The sequence below is a fragment of the Hypanus sabinus genome, chromosome 2 (genome assembly GCF_030144855.1).
Source record: "Hypanus sabinus isolate sHypSab1 chromosome 2, sHypSab1.hap1, whole genome shotgun sequence".
In the NCBI taxonomy this organism is placed as follows: domain Eukaryota; kingdom Metazoa; phylum Chordata; class Chondrichthyes; order Myliobatiformes; family Dasyatidae; genus Hypanus; species Hypanus sabinus.
This window is the reverse complement of record NC_082707.1, coordinates 40,456,085-40,475,615: the sequence shown is the minus strand read 5'-3', so window position 1 is coordinate 40,475,615 and position 19,531 is coordinate 40,456,085. Positions and strand designations below refer to the sequence as shown.

The 19,531-nt window shown below is 43.6% G+C and overlaps 1 protein-coding gene across 1 annotated transcript in view; it reads left to right on the top strand.

Annotated features, from left to right (window-relative positions):
• Window positions 1–19,531, top strand: part of ccdc39 (coiled-coil domain containing 39) — a 133,897-nt gene extending 114,366 nt beyond the window's left edge. The window contains exon 20 of the mRNA XM_059944769.1: window positions 16,937–19,531. Within this exon, the coding sequence (XP_059800752.1) occupies window positions 16,937–17,060 (124 nt within the window). The 3' untranslated portion in view covers window positions 17,061–19,531. The remainder of the gene's footprint in view (window positions 1–16,936) is intronic.

Here is a 19,531-nt window from a genome sequence, read left to right as displayed (position 1 = left end):
TGTACCAGTACAGTACGCATGCGTAGTGAGCAGAGTGGATGTTCGAGTTTCGGGAGACACGATAGTGCGGGGTTTAAGTTCGGTGAAGGGTATGGGGCAGGTAGAATTGGTAGCTAGACGGTGTGGTAAAGAGGTAGAGTCTAGCTGGGTGTTGGTTTGTACGAGTGCTGAAGTCAGGACGGTGGAACTGCCGGCGACGGTCAGTGTACCGGGGGAGGAGGGGCCGTGGGGGCTCCACTTCTACAAGGATGAGGCTGAGGAGACATCGGGGGAAGAGCTAGAGCTAGAGGTGGACCCCAGAGAGGTGCCCGGCACTAGTAAAGGGAGGTGGGAGGAGGGAGTCGTGACTAAGTCCCGCTCCCCAGGTAGGGTGGAAGCCTCGGAGCTGGCAGCCGCACTTAATTCCCTGGTGGGGGTGGCCGAGAGGCCACGGCTGAAGCTGGGGGTGTTCTTCGGAGCCAAGCCTACTCCGGATGGGGAGGTGGACTATGAGACCTGGATCGAGCATACGTCTTTGATGTTAGAGGAGTGGCCAGGCTCAGAGGAGGAGAAGAGGCAGCGATTGGTGGGAAGTTTGAGGGGTTTAGCAGCCAAAACCGTCCGGGAGTTGAAAGCTGAGAAGCCTGGGGCCTCAGTGGAGGAATGCCTAGAAGTTTTGGAGGGAGCGTTTGGGTTGTCAGGGGAGCCCTGGCTGCTTTTAGCAGAGTTTCAACGCCTGGAACAATGGAGAGGGGAAAAGCTCTCCAAGTACATATTTAGGATGGAGGGGATGCTCTCGGGGCTGCGGCGCCGGGGGGTAGTGAAGGCGACTGACGTAGCTAGCGTGAGGATGAGTCAGCTATTCAGTGGCTCTCTGGAGGAGGACAAGGTGGCGTGGATTATCTGGCAGGCTTATAGGAAAGGTCCCCCTCCATCCTTCGGGCAACTGATTAGAGAGGTGCGAGAGGAAGAGAGAGCGTTAGGGCGGAAAAGGGCCACGGGCCTACGGGAGCGATCCTCAGCGATACAGGAAGTGGTGGCTGAGTGGAGGAATGACAATCCCCCGGGGAGTAGGGAACCCCCTTTGGAGGGGAGGGACAGGGGAGGTACCTACTCTCAGGGGCGATCAGTGCAGTGGATTGGGAGCAGGAGCCGTCCTGGGAGAGGAGGGGCGGCCGGCAGTGTGTGCTTTAACTGTGGGAAAGAGGGGCATTTAAGGCGGGACTGTGGGCGGCCAAGGGTGTGCTATAGCTGTGGAGAGGAGGGTCACTTTAGGTGGGATTGTGAGAGACAAGGAGTCCCGCGGAGGACAAGCCCCCCTATGACTAAAAAGGGAGAGGTGTCGGGAAACTTAGGAGAGGCTCAGTGAGGGAACGGACTGGAGCCTCTGGAGGAACACGTTCCCAGAGATCAGCCAGAGGACCACCGGGTGCCCACGCCTCTGTTCCGGATGGGCTGGTAGGACCCCGTGCCAGTGTGGGTCTACGGATAGAGGGAATTTACGCAAAAGCCATTCTTGATACGGGATCGCAGGTGACCTTATTGTACCGGTCTTTCTACAATCAATATCTAAAGCATTTGCCCGTAACACCATTTGACGCCCTGCAGATTTGGGGTGTGAGCGAGGGTGACTACCCGTACGATGGGTACCTATCGGTGAGATTGGAGTTCTCAGAGGGCGATGTGGGAGTGTCAGAAGCTATTGAGACGTTGGTGTTGGTGTGTCCTGACCCAGTGGAAACCGGTGGTGCTGCCCTCCTGGTGGGGACTAACTCCCCAGTTGTGCGACGGCTCCTGGGAGCTTGTAAGGAGAAAGGGGGGGGAAGACTTTCTGGAGACCTTCTCGGTGCATCCAGTGTTTCGAGCAGTGTTCGCAGAAGGGGTTGCCTCCCAAGGGCTGGACCCGGGGTGTAAACGAGGGACGGTGTGGTGTACGCAGGTGAGGCCCAAGGTGATCTGACCAGGGGAGGTAGCACTAGTGATGGGGACCCCCAGATTCCCAGGAGTGCCGACGGGAGAAGCCCTGTTAGTAGACACCCCAGACGATCTTGAAGGGGAGATCCGATTTCCGGCGGGGGCGCTGGTGAGGCCCGAAGTGCAGAGACCAGGGGTGGTACATGCAAGGCGTATAGCTATAAGTGTCAGGAACACCACGGCAAGAGAAATCACCTTTAAGAGGGGAATGCCGCTGGCACATCTGTTCCCGGTGACGGTAATGTCTAGCGCACCAGTGAGGACCCCTAACGGGGAGGGATCGGAGCATCAAAGGGAGCTGACCGCTGAAGCCTTTAACTTCGGGGATTTCCCTGTGTCGCCGGAGTGGAAACACCGGCTAGTGGAGAAGATGCTGAAGATGGAAACTGTTTTTTCTCGGGGCGAGTTTGATGTTGGCTGCGCCAAAAGCACTCGCCACACCATCCGGGTGACGGAGGACACCCCGTTCCGAGAGAGATCCCGGCGGCTGGCTCCGGCAGATGTTGAGGACGTGCGACAGCACTTGTGCAAGTTGAAGGAGGCAGGAATCATAGCTGAGTCTCGAAGTCCTTATGCGTCCCCAATAGTGGTGGCACAGAAGAAGAATGGGCGAGTGCGCATGTGTGTTGACTACAGGACGTTGAATCGGCGAACTGTCCCTGATCAATATACTGTCCCAAGAGTCGAGGATGCGTTGGCCTGCCTGAGCGGTGCGAAGTGGTTCAGTGTGCTGGATTTAAGAAGTGGGTATTACCAGATCCCGATGAGTGCGGCCAATAAAGAGAAGACCGCTTTTATCTGCCCACTGGGGTTCTTTCAGTTCGAACGAATGCCCCAAGGCATATCGGGAGCCCCAGCCACCTTCCAGAGGCTCATGGAGAGAACTGTGGGGGATATGAATCTGTTGGAGGTGCTGGTGTACCTGGACGATTTGATAGTGTTTGGATCGACTTTGGAGGAACATGAGGAGAGGCTGTTGAAGGTGTTGGGCCGGCTTAATGAAGAAGGGTTGAAGCTTTCCCTGGACAAATGCCAGTTCTGCAAGTCGTCGGTTAACTACATTGGCCATATCATTTCGCGAGAGGGAGTGGCTACTGATCCAACAAAGATAGAGGCCGTGACCACCTGGCCGAGACCCCAGAAAGTGGGTGCTCTGCGCTCATTTTTGGGGTTCTGTGGGTATTACCGGCGATTTGTGAAAGGATACGCCAAAGTGTGTCACCCGTTGATTCAGCTGTTGTGTGGCTATCCCCCGGTGGGAAAGAAGAGGACAGGGGACCAGAGGCAGGATGCTGGAGGATACTGGAACCCGGCGGAACCTTTTGGCTCGAGATGGGATGATCAATGCGAAGAGGCATTCCGATCTTTGAAAAGGGCCCTGACCCAGGCCCCGGTGTTGGCTTTTGCCGATCCCCAGAAGCCATATGTGCTGCACACGGATGCCAGCCAAGAGGGTCTCGGGGCTGTTCTGTACCAGGAGCATGGCAAAGCATTGAGACCAGTAGCCTTTGTCAGCCGAAGCTTGTCACCATCGGAGAGAAACTATCCCACTCACAAGTTGGAGTTCCTGGCGCTGAAGTGGGCGGTGGTGGACAAGCTGGGCGATTACCTGTACGGAGCCAAGTTTGAGGTGAGAACGGATAACAATCCTCTCACTTATATTTTGACTTCGGCGAAGCTGGATGCCACAGGACATCGGTGGCTGGCGGCCTTGTCGGTATATGATTTCAGCCTGAGGTACCGCCCCGGAAGCAAGAATGTCGATGCGGATGCATTGTCTCGTCGGGAGCCGGGGGAGGAGGAGAGGGACGAGGAGTGGGAGAGTGTCCCTGCCCCTGGAGTGAAGGCGATGTGTCAGTTTGTTATCACCGTGAAGGCCAAGGGAAGAGGGAGGCTGGAATGAGCCGTGGACCATTTGGGGGTTTTTGACGACGCCATACCCCTAGTTTACTGTGACCTGACCGCACTGGGGACTAAACAGTTGCCGGAACTGAGTCCGGGGGAAGTGGCAACTGCTCAGCAAAATGACCCGGGCATTGGCACAGTGTGGAGAGCGGTCGAGAAGGGGGATGGGGCGTTGGCTGAGAAGGCGAAACACCCATGCGTGCCTCTGTTGTTGAAGGAGTGGTCTCAGTTGAAGTTAAAGAACAAAATCTTGTACCAGGTAACGACGCCTCCGGACCAACCCCGCTGTTGGCAACTGGTCCTGCCGGAGGAGTATCGCCAGGCTGTACTCCAGGCCTTACATGATGATTCTGGACATTTGGGGGTGGAAAAGACATATGGATTACTCAAAGACCGGTTCTACTGGCCCCGGATGAGGGGGGACGTTGAAGAATACTGTAGGGGATGCCGTCGTTGCATCCAGAGGAAGACCCTGCCAGCGTTGGCGGCTCCACTGTCGCACTTGCAGAGTGCGGGACCTCTGGACCTGGTACGTATGGATTTCCTGTCGATTGAGCCTGACACCAGCAACACCGTGAATGTATTAGTCATCACCGATCATTACACTCGCTATGCTCAGGCATTTCCCACCAAGGATCAGAAGGCGACGACAGTGGCGAAGGTGTTATGGGAGAAGTATTTTGTGCACTACGGCCTTCCCTGGCGAATCCATAGTGATCAGGGGCGGGACTTTGAGAGCCGCCTTATCCAGGAATTACTGACTATGCTTGGGGTTGAGAAATCCAGGACTACCCCTTACCACCCACAGGGAGACCCTCAGCCAGAGAGATTCAACAGGACCCTGTTGGATATGCTCGGGACGCTGGAGATTGGGCAGAAAAGCAGGTGGAGTCGTCATATTGGACAATTGGTTCACTGTCACAATTGTACTCGCAATGAGGCTACAGGGTATTCACCCTATTTTCTGATGTTCGGGCGGGAAGCGAGGTTGCCCATTGACGTGTGTTTTGGAGGTGGAGTGGGTGAATTTCCCAGGAAGTCCCATCTAAAGTACATGTCCGACATGAAGAGGGAGTTACAGCGGGCGTACGAGTTGGCCGAGGCGGCGGCTACCAAACAAAATCAGAAGAATAAGATGCGGTATGATCGAAAGGTGAAGTTTGTACAGTTATTACCGGGCGACCGGGTCCTTTTACGGAATTTGGGACTCCCTGGTAAGCACAAGTTGGCAGATCGATGGGCGGCCAGCCCCTATGTGATAGAGAGCCAGATGCCGAACCTGCCCGTTTACCGGGTGAAACCTGAGGATGGAAAAGGGCCTATCAAGGTACTCCATAGGAATCACCTGCTGCCACTGGGTCAAGCGGTGCAGGTGGATAAGGAGCCCGAATGGGAGGTTACGCCCAGTACAAGGACTCTGCGAGGGCGCGGAGAACGGGAAGAGCCCGCTGCTGAAGAGCGGGGACGGGTCCCTCACCCGGGAATGGCTACCGATTCAGAGGAGGACGACTCAGATGAGTGGGCCCTGTTCCCATTCGCTGGTGCTCCAGTACCAGGAGAGGAGGCTCCTGGCCCTTCCCATACTGAATTGGGTGAGAGGAGGGAAGGTCTTGAGGGTCAGATGGAGAGGCAGCCTACATTGGTGGGAGAGAGGGTGGAACCCGAGCGTGAGCCGGGGAGATCTCAGGTGAGGGAGGACCCCTGTGAGGAAGGGGGTGCGGGTCTGTCAGGTAGACCTGGGGTGTCCGAGACAGTGGGTTCGCAGGTGACGAGGGAGCCCAGTGGGGCAGAAGGGGTATGGAGATCTCAGAGGATTAGGCGCCCCCCGGAGCGGTTGACATATGTGGTACCGGGAGAACCGAGTGTGATTTCTACTGCTCTGGGTAGTTATGTCACTGCTTTCTGCACCTGGGTTGGGTTTTGTGTGTTGCAAGAAGCTTTGGGGACCTCTAGTAATGCCATGAGGGCATGACATTTGCTGGTGGGGAGAGAATGTACAATGTCCTGGGTATGTTACTCAAAATGGCCTCTTTGGTTTGTTACAAGTAGGAATGTTTCTTTGTCGGATAAGTGTTTCTCTCGCCGTTGTTTCACTTTAGAATGGCTGATATGGTAATTGTATTCATTTGTTAATCAATGGGGAATGTCATTGTGTCTTGTGATGCTGGAAACTTGGGGGAGGGGTTTTCGCGGGTTTTTTTGGAGAGGCCGAGGAAGGCGCTGAGGAAGGTGGACGTGTGCTGGACTGCTCGTAAGACCACCAGGGTGGTCCCAGGTGCGATGGCCGGATGGGTCGATTGGTTCGTTGATTGAGCTCCAACGAGTGCACTAAACAGACTGAACTTTGATAAGTTGGCGCCTTTTGTTTGTTTCCTTGTGTATATATATATATATATATATATATATATATATATATTGTATTGCCTACTATTTTTTTAATTTTAGTAAACTCTTTAAAGTGTATTTCATAACGGTATTTGTTGTGGGTTTGATACTGTTGTCGGGCGCGAGGCATTAACTCGATTCTCACAGCACCTGCGTGTACGGGAGGTGGGTTGGAGAGTGGCTGGATCTCCTTTTCCCCTAGACATATACCAGCCTGTTGGGTAAAGGTTACAGTGGAAAAAGAGAGCAAAAAAGAAAAAAACAAAATAGTGTCTTTGAAGATTCATTGACTTCAGGCTCCTGTACCTGCTACTTAATGGTAGCAATGAGAAGATGACATGGCCTTGGTGATGGGGATCCTTAATGATGGATGCCACCTTTTTGAGGCATCACCTTTTGAAAATGTCCTTGATGCTGGGTAGGCTCATGCCATTGATGGAACTGGCTGCATTTGCAACTTTCTGAAGCTTTTTCCAATCCAGTGCAGTGAACCCTCCATAGCAGATGATGATACCACCAGTTTGTAGGCTGTACATAAAATATCTGTAGAAATTTGTGAGAATCTATGTTCCATTTGAATGGAACATAGTTTATTACTTACATCCTCGATTGAAAATCAATTAATGAAAACTAAATCTGATTTTTATATACATAGTGATAAATCTGGTAAACTGTTAGCTAGTCAATTGAAGAATGCTCTGGTTAAACGTCAAATCACTAAGATTGGTCAGCAGAATGGGAATCTGACAGTTAATCATGATGAGATAAATAAGGCATTTCAAGATTTCTATACTTCCCTGTATCAATCTGAATTTCCTCAAGATTATAATACCATGTCTGATTTTCTGGGGAAATTAAATTTTCCAAGGTTATCATCTGATGATCTTTTGATATTGGACACTCCTATTACGGATGTAGAAATTAAAGGGGCTATTTCCTCAATGAATTCTGGGAAAGCACCGGGTCCAGATGGTTATACAGTTGAATTTTTTAAATTTTTTTCCGCTACTCTTTCCCCTTGGTTAGGTAAGGTTTTTGAGGAGGCCATTAGATTAGGGAATTTGCCACAATCTTTTTATACAGCTTCCATTTCTCTAATATTGAAGAAAGATAAAGACCCTACTAATTGTGCTTCTTATAGACCTATATCTTTATTGAATTTAGACTCCAAGATTTTTTCTAAGTTACTGGCATCTAGACTGGAGAAGGTATTACCCAAAATTATTTCAGATGATCAAACTGGCTTTATTAAAAATCGTTATTCTTTTTTTAACATTAGGAGATTGTTGAATATTGTTTATACTCCCTCACATGATACTTCAGAATGCGTGATTTCATTAGATGCGGAGAAAGCATTTGACAGAGTTGAATGGCCTTACTTATTTAATGTGTTGGAGAAGTTTAATTTTAGTCCGATATTTATATCATGGATTAAATTGATTTATCATACTCCAGTAGCCTCAGTGGTTACCAATAATCAAAGATCTCCCTTTTTTCGCCTATTTCGGGGCACTAGACAGGGATGTCCTCTTAGACCATTACTATTTAACATTGCCTTAGAACCTTTGGCAATTGCCATCAGACAATCACAGGATATTTTGGGTATTAATCGTGGGACAGATATTCATAAGTTATCTTTGTATGCAGATGATTTATTACTATTCATTTCTAACCCGGAGAAATCCATTCCAGCAGTTTTATCATTATTGGCTCAATTTAGTGAGTTTTCTGGGTATAAGTTAAATCTTAATAAAAGTGAATTGTTTCCATTAAATAAACGGGTCCCAATTTATGGAAATTTACCCTTTAAATTAGTTAATGACTCTTTTACTTATTTAGGGATCAAAATCACAAAGAACCATAAAGATTTGTTTGGATTTAATTTTTTACCCTTAATTGATCAGATTAAAGGTTTGTTTACTAGGTGGTCACCTTTGTCTCTATCTCTAATAGGTAGGATTAATGCTATTAAGATGGTTATTTTACCTAAGTTTTTATATATTTTTCAAGCGATACCAATTTTTATCCCGAAATCTTTTTTTACTAATGTTGACTCTAAAATTTCTTCATATATATGGCAGTATAAAAATCCCAGGTTAGGTAAAACATATTTACAGAAGACAAAAAAGAAAGGCGGGTTAGCATTACCTAATTTCAGATTTTACTATTGGGCAGCTAATATTAGATATTTGTTATGCTGGTTGAAAGATGGGGGTGGATCTGTTGGCCCTTGTTGGGTGAGTTTAGAAACTAAATCGGTATCGGCTTATGCTTTGGGTTCTATTTTAGGGACTTCTCTCCCTTTTGCTCTTTCTAAATTGCCGAAACGAATTGACAACCCGATAGTTAAACATACATTGCGTATATGGTTTCAATTTCGGAGATTTTTTGGGTTGACTCAATTCGTTTTAAATAGTCCTATTGTATCTAATTGTTTTTTTCACCCTTCCATTATAGATCAAGCTTATTCAGCTTGGAAAACTAAGGGATTACTAAGATTTTCTGATTTATTTTTAGATAATTGTTTCATGTCTTTTGAACAATTATCCAACAGATATAACTTGCCGAGATTTCATTTTTTTAGATATTTACAGATTAGACATTTTTTAAGTTCTGTACTCTCTACGTTTCCAAATTTTGTGCCTTCAGATACTTTTCAAAAAGGGCTTATTTCAAAACTTTATAATATAATTATGAAGATACGTTCAGAGCCCCTTTATAAGACTAAACAGGATTGGGAAAGAGAGCTTAGTTTTAGTATTTCTAGTGAGAATTGGGATAGAATTCTTCAATTAGTTAATACATCACCGTTATGTGCCAAACATTCACTAATACAATTTAAGGTTGTACATAGGGCCCATATGTCCAAGGATAAATTAGCTCATTTTTACTCTCATATAAGTCCTATTTGTGATAGATGTCATTCTGAAATTGCGTCTTTAACTCACGTTTTGGTCGTGTTCATTTTTGGAGAAATATTGGAAAGATATTTTTGATATTATTTCTGCGGTTTTGAATATTGATTTACAACCTCATCCTATTACCGCAATTTTTGGTTTACCAATGTTAGATTCACAGCATTTATCTTCTTCAGGCCGTCGAATGATTGCATTTCTAACTCTGATGGCTAGAAGATCTATATTGTTGAATTGGAAAGAAATTGATCCTCCCACTGTATTTAATTGGTTCTCTCAAACTATGTTATGTTTAAATTTAGAAAAAATTAGAAGTGGTACTTTTGAGACTTCTATTAAATTTGAAAAGTTATGGAGACCATTTATTCAACATTTTCATATGATGTAATATGACCCTGTGCCAAGTACATTTGATTTCCTAGCTTTTAGCTTATGTATTTTGAGAGGACGGCATTGATGAATACTTATTTTTGTGAGATATTATAAACAGCCCACTTTTTTTTCTCCTTCTCTTTTGTTTGTTTTTCTTTCTTTTATATTACTTATTAGTTATAGTTATTAGATTAGATTAGTTAGTTTTGCATTATATAAATTTTTTTTTGTTTTTTTTCTTTCTTTTTTCTGTTTTTTTTATATTATACATTATGAAATATTTAGATTTACTATGTCCATACATATATCTTATGGCTTATGTCTTGGTAAAATCATTTATATTGTAACTATTATGTATGTTTTTTTTCATATGTAATGGAATGTGTATGTTGGTAATTTCTTTATCAATATATCATCTGTATTCTGTCCATATTACTAATATTAATAAAAAGATTTAGAAAGAAAAGAGAAATTTGTGAGAATCTTCGGTGACATACCAATTCTTCTCAAACTCCTATTGAAAGATAGCCACTGTCATGTCTTCTTTGTAATTGTACCAATATATTTGGCCCAGGATAGACCTTCAAAGATGTTGACACCCAGCAACTTGAAACTGCTCACCCTTTCCACTGCTGATTCCTTGATGAAGACTGGTGTGTGTTTACTTGATTTCCCATTCCTTGTCACAGTCAATTCCTTGGTGTTACTTTGAGTACAACACAACTCAACCAGCTGATCTGTCTCACTCCTGTTTGCCTTGTCACCATCTGAAATTCTGCAATCAATATTTGTGTCATCAGCAAATTTATAGATGGTTTTTAAACTGTGCCTAGCCACACAGTTGTGGGTGCAGAGTAAAGCAGTGGGTTAAGCTCACATCTTGAGGTACATCACTGTTGATTGCCAAATGAGAAAGATGTTATTTCCAATCTGCAGTGACAGGTCTCCTGATGAGGAAATCAGGGATCCAGCTGCAGAGGGAGGTACAGAGGCCCAGGATTTGGAGCTTGTTGATCAATACTAAGGATATGATTGTGTTAAACGCTGAGCTGTAATCAGTAAACAGCAGCCTGACATAGGTATTGATATTGTCCAGGTGATCTAAGACTGAGTGGAGAGCCAGTGAGATTGCATCTGCTGTAACCTACTGTGGTGATAGGCAAATTGCAGCAGGCTCACGTCCTTGCTTAGGTAGGAGTTGATTCTGACCATGATCAACCTCTTAAAGCAATTTATCACAGTAGATGTGAGTGCAGCTGAGCAATAATCATTGAGGTAGCTCACACTGCTCTTCTTGGGTACGAATATGATTATTGCCCTGTTGAAACAGGTGGGAACCTCAAACTGCAGCAGTTAGCGATTGAAGATTGAACACTGCCATCAGCTGGTTGACACAAGTTTTCAGTGCCCTAACCTAGTGCCATGTTCTGACATCAGATCCTGAGACAGAAATCACAGGATTACCGGATGCTGCAGGAATTTGCACAGGTGTAGTTGTATTCTCCTTTTCAAGGCATGCATAAAAGGCACTCTCATCTGGGAGTTAAGCATCATAACCATTCGTGAAGTCAGGTTTCACCTTGTAGGAAGTAATGACCAGCAAACACTGCTAGTGCATTTGATTCCAGCTCTAACTTAAAACAGAATTGGTCTTCATTCTTAAAATAGCCTTCTGTAGGTTGTACCTAGATATTTTATACAGTTCTGGACACTGGTTTTGAATGCCACAGATCTAGTCCTCAGCAAAACATGAATCTCCTTGTTCATCTACAGCCTTTGGTTTGGGTATGCCCAGTACGTTCATCAATGAGTTAAGTTGTCAGCTCATTTGGGGGGGGGGGGGACTAATGGCTGATGAGACAAAAATTGTAAGGAGGCAGTTATACCTAAGTTGCAGAATGTAAATGGCTTGGTGACCATCAGAAGGGGAAATGTGAACAGGCAGTCACTGTGTGGTAGGAAAACTACAGCAGCCAGGTTTCTGGCACTGAATATAAACACAAGAGATCCTGCAGATGCTGGAAATCCAGAGTAACACATACAAAAAGTTGGACGAATTCAGCAGGTCATGCAGCATATGTGGAAAGGAATAAAGAGTCAACGTTTAGGCTGAGACTGGTTATCAGGACTGGAAAGGAAGGGGAAAGAAGCAAAATAAGAAAGTGGAGGGAGGAGGAGTACAAAGTAAAAGGTGATAGCTGAAGCCTGGTGAGGGGGAAGGTTGGTGGATGAGGGAATGGGGTTGCAGAAAGAAGGGAGGTGATCCCTGGAGAAGGCTGAAGAAGGAATCCAATAGGAAAGGACAGCAGACCATTGGAAAAAGGAAAAGGGGAGGGACAACAGGGGGAGGTGATAGGTGAGAAGAGAAGAGGCAAGAGTGGAGCCAGAAAGGGATAAGGAAAAAGAGAAAGGGGAGGGAATGAAATTACCGGAAGTTATCATCTGGTTGGAAGCTGCCCACAAAATATGAGGCGTTGTTCCTCCAAACTGTGTGCTCTCATTGTGACAGTAGAGGAGGCCATGGACCAACACATTGGAATGGGAAAGGAAACTGGAATTGAAATGGTTGGCCACTGGGATATCTTACTTGTAAATCTGGCTCTATGGCTCAGAATGGAAGTGAGGGGAGGGGGAGAAGAGTAGAATGATAATGATAGAGGATTCATCAGTTAGAACAGAACAAGAGATTCTGTTGACATGAACAAGACCCCTGGATGGTAGTCTCTTCCCAGGCCATTATAGAGACTTGGCTGCCACAAGGGCAGAATTAGCTGTTTGATATTCTAGGGTTTAGATGTTTCAAAAGGGATAGGGAGAGAGCTAAAAATCGATTGGATCAGTGGCATTGCTAATCAGGGATAGGATCATATCTGCAGAAGAGGACATCATGGAGGAATTGTCTACTGAGGCAGTGTGGATGAAATTCAGAAACGAGGAAGCAATCCACTCTACTGGGAGTATCTACAGACCCCCTATTAACCACCCAGAATCAAATAAGTAGGCAAATTTGGAAAGGTGCAAATAACAGGATTGTTGTTATGGACGACTTACATAGTATCGATTGGCATTTCCTTAGTGCGAAAGGTTTAGATGGGCAGAATACGTTTGTCATATCCAGGAAGAATTCCTGATAAAAGTATGTGGACAGGCTGACTAGAGTAGAGGCCATACCACATTTAATACTATGTGAAGAACCTGATCAGGTAACAGACCTTTCAGTGTGTGAGCTTTAGCATAGCTATGGGCAAGGAGCAGATAATAAGTTTTTTAAATAATTAATTGGGGGAAGGACTGATTATGATGGTATTAATCTGGGACTTGGGAGCATAAATTAGGAGCAATTGTCTCAGGGAAATGTACAGAAGAAAATATGGAGGCCACTTAGGGAGCATTTACATGGGGTCCAGGATAGGTTTGTTCCAGTCAGTCACGAGGAAGAGAGGCATATTTAAGGTTTAGGAACAGACAGGGCTCTTTATAAAGTAGACATAAAGAAGTTATAAAGTTGACAAGAAGGGGCTGAAGAAGGGACTTAGGAGAGTTAGAAGGTGACATGAGGCCTTGCTGAGTAGGACTAAGGAAAACCCCAAGGCATTATGCACATAGGTGAAGAACAGGAAGATAGCTAAAGTGAGGGTAGGACCATTAGGCATAAAGGGGAAAATGTGCCTGGGTAGGTCCTTAATGCTTTTCCATGTTCACCAGGGAGGACTATGACAAATGTGAGATCAGGATAGCACAGGCTAATGTGCTGGAACATGTTGAAATTAGGAGGTAGTGTTGGAGCTTTTGAAAAATATTAGGATAGCCTTGACCCTGGGGTCAAATGTGATATATTCCAGGTTAACACAGGAAGTGATAGCTGGGGCATGAATGATGATATTTGCATCCTCCCTGACACAGGAGTGGTAGCAGAGGATTGGAGGATGACAAATGTTATTCTGTTTTTCAACAAAGCTAGTAGAGCTAATCCTGGGAATTATCGATTAGTAAGTCTAACTCCAATGGTGGGCAAAGTATTGGAGAAGATTCTTAGGGACATGATTTTCCAGCACTTGGAGAAGCATTATCTTCAGAGGGATAGTTAATCCCCCAGAGTCTAAATCATGTTTTTTTTGAGGTAACAAAACTAATTGATGAAGGTAGTGCAATGGATGTGGTGTATATGCATTTCACTAAGGCATTTGACAATGCTCCCCATGGCAGGCTCATCCAGAAGGTCATGAGGTATGGATTCAGAACTGGTTTGCCCACAGAAGGTAGAGGATGGTAGTAGATGGACTAGTGGTATTCTGCAGAGATATGTTCTGATTCCCGTTATTTGTGATTTTCATAAATGACGTGGATGAAAACATAAGACACAGGAGCAGACATGAGGAAGTGGAGAGCTGGGTTAATAAGTTTGCAAGATGACATGAAGTTGGTGGTGTAACAGATAGTGTAGAAGGTTGTCATAGGTTACAGTGGGATATTGACAGGATGCAGTTTTGGGTGAAGGAGCAGCAAGTGGAGTTTAGTCTGGGAAGGTGTGAAGTGATACATTATGGAAAATCAAACTTGAAGGCAGAGTACAAGGTTAATGGTAGGATTCTTAGTTGTCTAAAGGAATAGGGGTATCTTGGGGTGCTAGTCAACAGATCTGTCTTAAGTTGCTGCACAAGTGGATAGCTGATAGTGTGCTTACCTTAATTAGGTGGTTCGAGTTCAAGAGCGTGAGGTAATGTTGCAGCTGTATAAAACTGGTTAAACCATACTTTCTTGTGGTCAGTTCTGGTTGCCTCATTATAGCAAGGATGTGGAAATTTTAGAGGGTGCAGAGGAAATTTATCTAGATTAGAGAATATGTTGTATGACAAAAGGTTGTACAAGCTGGAGCTTTTCTCTTTGGAGTGATGGAGGATGAGAAGTGACTTGATAGAGTTGTATAAAATTAGGAGGTGCAAAGAGAGGACAGCCAGCACCTTTTCCCCAGAGTGGCAATGGCTAATACCAGAGGACATCAGTGAGCAGAGTAAAGTTTAGGGGAGATGTCACAGACAGGTTCTTTACAGGGGATGGTAACTGCCTGAAACACACTGGGCATGGCACCTCAGGAAGGATCCATGTTAAATTCTAGAGAAGCTGGCATCATTGGAGCAAAACAAAAAATTAAGGGGTAATCCAATTTCTACTGGCATGCAGACGCAGATTTAATTCCAAAAGACTCTGAGGTGGAATGCTTAAAAGAAATATTTTCACCTACAGAAATGCAATGACTGAAGGAATGCTGGAATGAGATTCAACAGCACCCTCCAAAGAACAATCAGGCGTAGGATAATAAGAAGGTATTAGAGTATTAATTGAATGGGTCTTCTACATTGGGCCAAGCAGTCTTCATTAGCTCGGTAAGGTTCAATGAGAGATTACTGGATACATCTGATCCTCAGAAAAAAACCTTTGTGATGCTCCAAGATAATGACAAGCACGAGTTTTAATTTTATATAAGGTTTAGCAGCATCCTTCACCCATTATTCTCGATCACAGTCATCAAACTGTGATAATAGGTCTACATTTAAATCTGCAGTCTATAACTCATAAGCCATCATGATATGTACACGTTGCTGTTCCTTAACTACCACTGGCTGCATCCCTCCTTAATTCTATCCTAAGACCTGTGACTTAATAGGACAAACTCACTTGTCCAGGATAATCATACAATTCCACATAAAGCTGGTTTTACTTGTGAAAATGTGAATAGTTAAAATGATTGCATTACATTAGCCTTTTAGAGGGGTCTCTGAGCAACCCAAGCACTCCAGAATTATGTCTGCCCCATCAATACAAGATGAAAAACTGAATAATTATAAATCTGCACCTACTGATACCGTTTGTGTGATAGACTCTAATCCAGTACTAAATTACTGATGCACCTTGTGTTTTCATCATGTAATATTCTCATGGGGGAAAAATCACAGGAAAACCAAGTCTGTTTGACCATTACTTACAAATTAGGAGTAAGAGTAGGCACTCAGCTCTCGTCACTGTTCTGCAACTTGACAGATTGAATTGTACTGTACTCTAAACCCTGTAGTTATACTGTTTCTATCCATGGTCATTTTTTCACCCTTCTTATTTAAGTGTCTTAAGTCTTATCAGTGATGTCCAAACCAGTGCAAGATTTTTCAATCATAAATCTTATTAAAATGTTCAAAGAGCTGGTGAAGCCATGCCACTGGGCTGAACTGCTTGTCCAAAAGTTTGCTAGTATCTGACTCTACAAAACTATTTAAAAATAAAAACTTTTTAAAATTTTGGTTGAAATAAGCTAAAAAAAAAGTAATATACTTAAAAATAGAACACACAAGAACAGACATAAATTATATTAAAATACCTGAAACTTGAAGTCTTGCTAACAGCTTTTCCATTCCATGGAAGGGAATATAGTTGGTGAAGATATTTCAGCGTCCAGTATGGGGACACAGTGATCACTGATTACCTAAACAGAAGCCTGGAATTGCCAATCATCCTGCAGTTATTAAAGTAATTGCTGGTAGTCCTGTACAAATGGATGGGTGTATTTGCGTAAAATTCAGGCCCATAAAAATCATTCGGTAGAAGCAATTGAGTGAGCCAAATCTTAATTGTGTAAATGAGCAATTGTTGTCCATGAAACAAAAAAGCCAGATGGGAAAGTGGGCTACAAGGAGAATGCAAGAGTTTGCAAAGGATTACAGAATGATTATAGGTTAAATGAATGGAGAAGAGTATAGCAATTTGGCGTTCAAATTGGATATCGATAAACTATTTTGTAGGCAGGAAGAAGAGAAAAGATGGGCAATAAAGCAGCATTTTACACAAACAGGAAATATCTTCCAAGGTAGCTTCTGTACGGAGGAAAAATTAGCAAAATTAAAATTTCAGATTGATGACTTATTTTCTGGACACCATGCTGAGCATATGTATCCTTTTCACATTTTTTTTTTTCTATTTTAGATTTCCAGCATCTGAAGTTTTTTGTTTTTGATTATATGCCTCAAGGGTTTGCAGGGAACTATATGACCTTTTTTTTTGCAGGACTGCCATAAAAGCCTAGCCCATTATTCCATCAGATTTCTCAGTCCGCCTTAACTTATTATAAACAATATTTGAAAGTACCTAGAACAAACTTGCCGTTTCATATCACTAAAATCTTAAATTGGACAATTGAGATATTGTGTAAATATGATTCAGATTAGTCCAGACAGTATTTTGTAAACTGTAATGATTAATTTCATTCACTGAAATGATTAAAATCATATGTGAAAGATCTTTAGACATCTTCCAGTTTTCTGAGACTATTTTTGAAAAATTTGGGTCAGTGAAATTCATCTAAAAATAATGAGATCACTTAAGTAACTGATGGCCAATTGCATTTTTGCCTTTTTCAGATCTGTTTCATCATCTCGAAATAGTACAAATGGACAAACCAGTGTGACTCCTATAAATCTAGCTCTGGATCTAACAGCATCATCGCCACCTACATCATCACGGGGAAGCCAGAAGAGCCAATAAAATTTTCAAAGCAACAAGTTATGATACACCAAGATACTTGATAATTTAAAGAAAAAGATTAATGGAACATAAATTTTAGAACTGCATATTCAGAGTTCCACTACAAGATAGGGAAAATGATAAAAAAAAATTAGTGGGCAGTCTAAGTAGCAATATATGTAATAATTTCATAAAACTAAGAATAAATGCAACTTTAAACTGATTTTGAGCTCCACTCAGGATCAGTCAAGTCTTTTATTTAAAGGGACGAATTCAGTTGCTCCAAACTTTCTTAGAATTGGAAACTGTAAACAAATTATATAACCAGCATATTTGGGAAGAAAGTTTTCAAATACCTATATAATTGTACCCATCTGTTTATGGGCTGTGCTAATTTGCAGTTAAGTACAGAAATGTTTATCTGTAACTCACCAAAATACTGAGTTATATTTGTGGTATAAATTTGTTGAAAATTCCAGTCCTGCTGATCAGAGCAGTTATTAAATATCAAGTGATTCTAGCGCTGGAAAACTGAAAATGACTGATCTTTTCTTAAATTCAGTTTACTGTCGTGACCATAAGGTAGATGATCCATAGAAACTGGATGGATTTCAAGAACAAATCTGTCTATACGAAATTAGCTGATCTGACAAAGATGGTTTCTATAGGGAAGGAGGGAGAGAGAGAGAGATAACATGGTTCCTTTCCTGAGCACTCTCCACTTACCCTTCTATGTGGACTTCAGGTTAGGATAGTATTGTCAACTGCAGTGCAGCTGCTAGTCTAATTAGAATTAGAATCAGATTTATTATCACTGACATATGTCATGAAATTCATTGTTTTGCAGCAGCAGTACAGTGCAATACAAAAATAGAAAGTAAGAAATATACTTATAAATAAATAATGCGAAACAAGAGCAGTAAAGTGAGGTAGTGTCTATGGCATAGAAATCTGATGATATGGGAAAGAAGCTGTTACTAAAACATTGAGTGTGCTTCCGTGGGCTCCTGTACCTCATCTTTGATGGTAGGAATGAGAAGAGGGCACATCATTTCTGCATTTGCAGCATGGCTCACCTTTGATCTCTAAAATGAAGTACCAACGAGTAATTGGTACTGGGAGAAATATATCTCATTAGGTCTTTACCAAAGTGTTCATAAAGATGACTTGACCTGCACAGGCATCTGTAACAATGAATTCCACAGTTTCATCACCCTCTAGGTAAAGAAATTCCTCCTCATCCCTGTGCTAAAGGGACATCCTTGTTTCCAAGACTGTGCCTCTGGCCTGAGACTTCCCCACTATAGGAAACATCCTCTCCACTCTATCTAGGCTAAGCCTTTCAATATTCAATAGGTTTCAATGAGATTCCCCCTCATTCTTCTAAACTCTAGCAAGTGGAAGCCCAGGTCCATCAAACACTCCTCATATGTTAACCCTTTCATTCCTGGGATCATTCTCGTGAACCTCTGAAACCTCTACAATGCTAGTGCATCCTTTCTTAGCCCAAACTGCTCACAATACTCCAAGAATGCTCTGAGCAATACCTTATAATAGCTTCAGCATTACATCCTTGTTTTTATATTCCAGGAATCCCAAGACCCTTTGCAACTCTAGTTTTTGAATTTTCTCCATTTAGAAAATAGTCTATGCCTTTATTCCTTCTACCAAAGTACAATTTCCTATACTATATTCATCTGCCACTTCTACTTTGCCCATTCTGTCTAAGTACTTCTGCAGGCTCCCTGCTTCCTCAACATTACTTGCCCCTCCATCTATCTTTGTATCTTTGCAAACTTGACCACAAAGTCATCAATTCCATCATCCAAATCATTGACATATAACTGTAAAGAGGGTTTCTTCTTTTTGTTAACTAGCAGGAATGCTAATTTACTGATAACGAGAATGGTATTCCTTTGTAAACCAAATGGGGATTAATGTTCTTTCTTCTGAGTCTGTAAGCTTTTGTTGAGGGGCTTTTGGGCAGATCGGCACGAGGGGGTCGAGAGATGGTCTAAGCTGGGCGAGGATCGGACCCCAAAGGGGGGTCCGAGGCCGGGAGATTCTCCAAGGAGGGGGGGGGGGGGAATGAAGCTAGATGTGCTTGGTTGACCACTTGGAGGGTCCTGAGCTGTTTGGAGAGTCGAGGAGTTCGGAGGGTCCTGAGCTGCGAGTCGAGGAGTTCGGAGGGGATCGAATGGTGGCCAGAAGACTTCAGAAATTGAGCTCCAACGGCTGTGCACGAAGTGGTTTGGACTTTGATAAGTTTGGCGCCTTTTCTTTAATTTTCTCTTCATATATACTGTATCGTTATTAATCACTTAGTTATAGTAACCTTTATAAATTGTACTCATTTAATCGCATATGGTGTACTGTCTGTTTTTGGGCGAGGCGGGGACATCACACAGCATCCACACCAGCTGATTACCCAGTTTGGCGGGGCCGAAGGCTGCTCCCCCTAGACGAGAATGAGCTGAGCGAGCCTGAGGCGA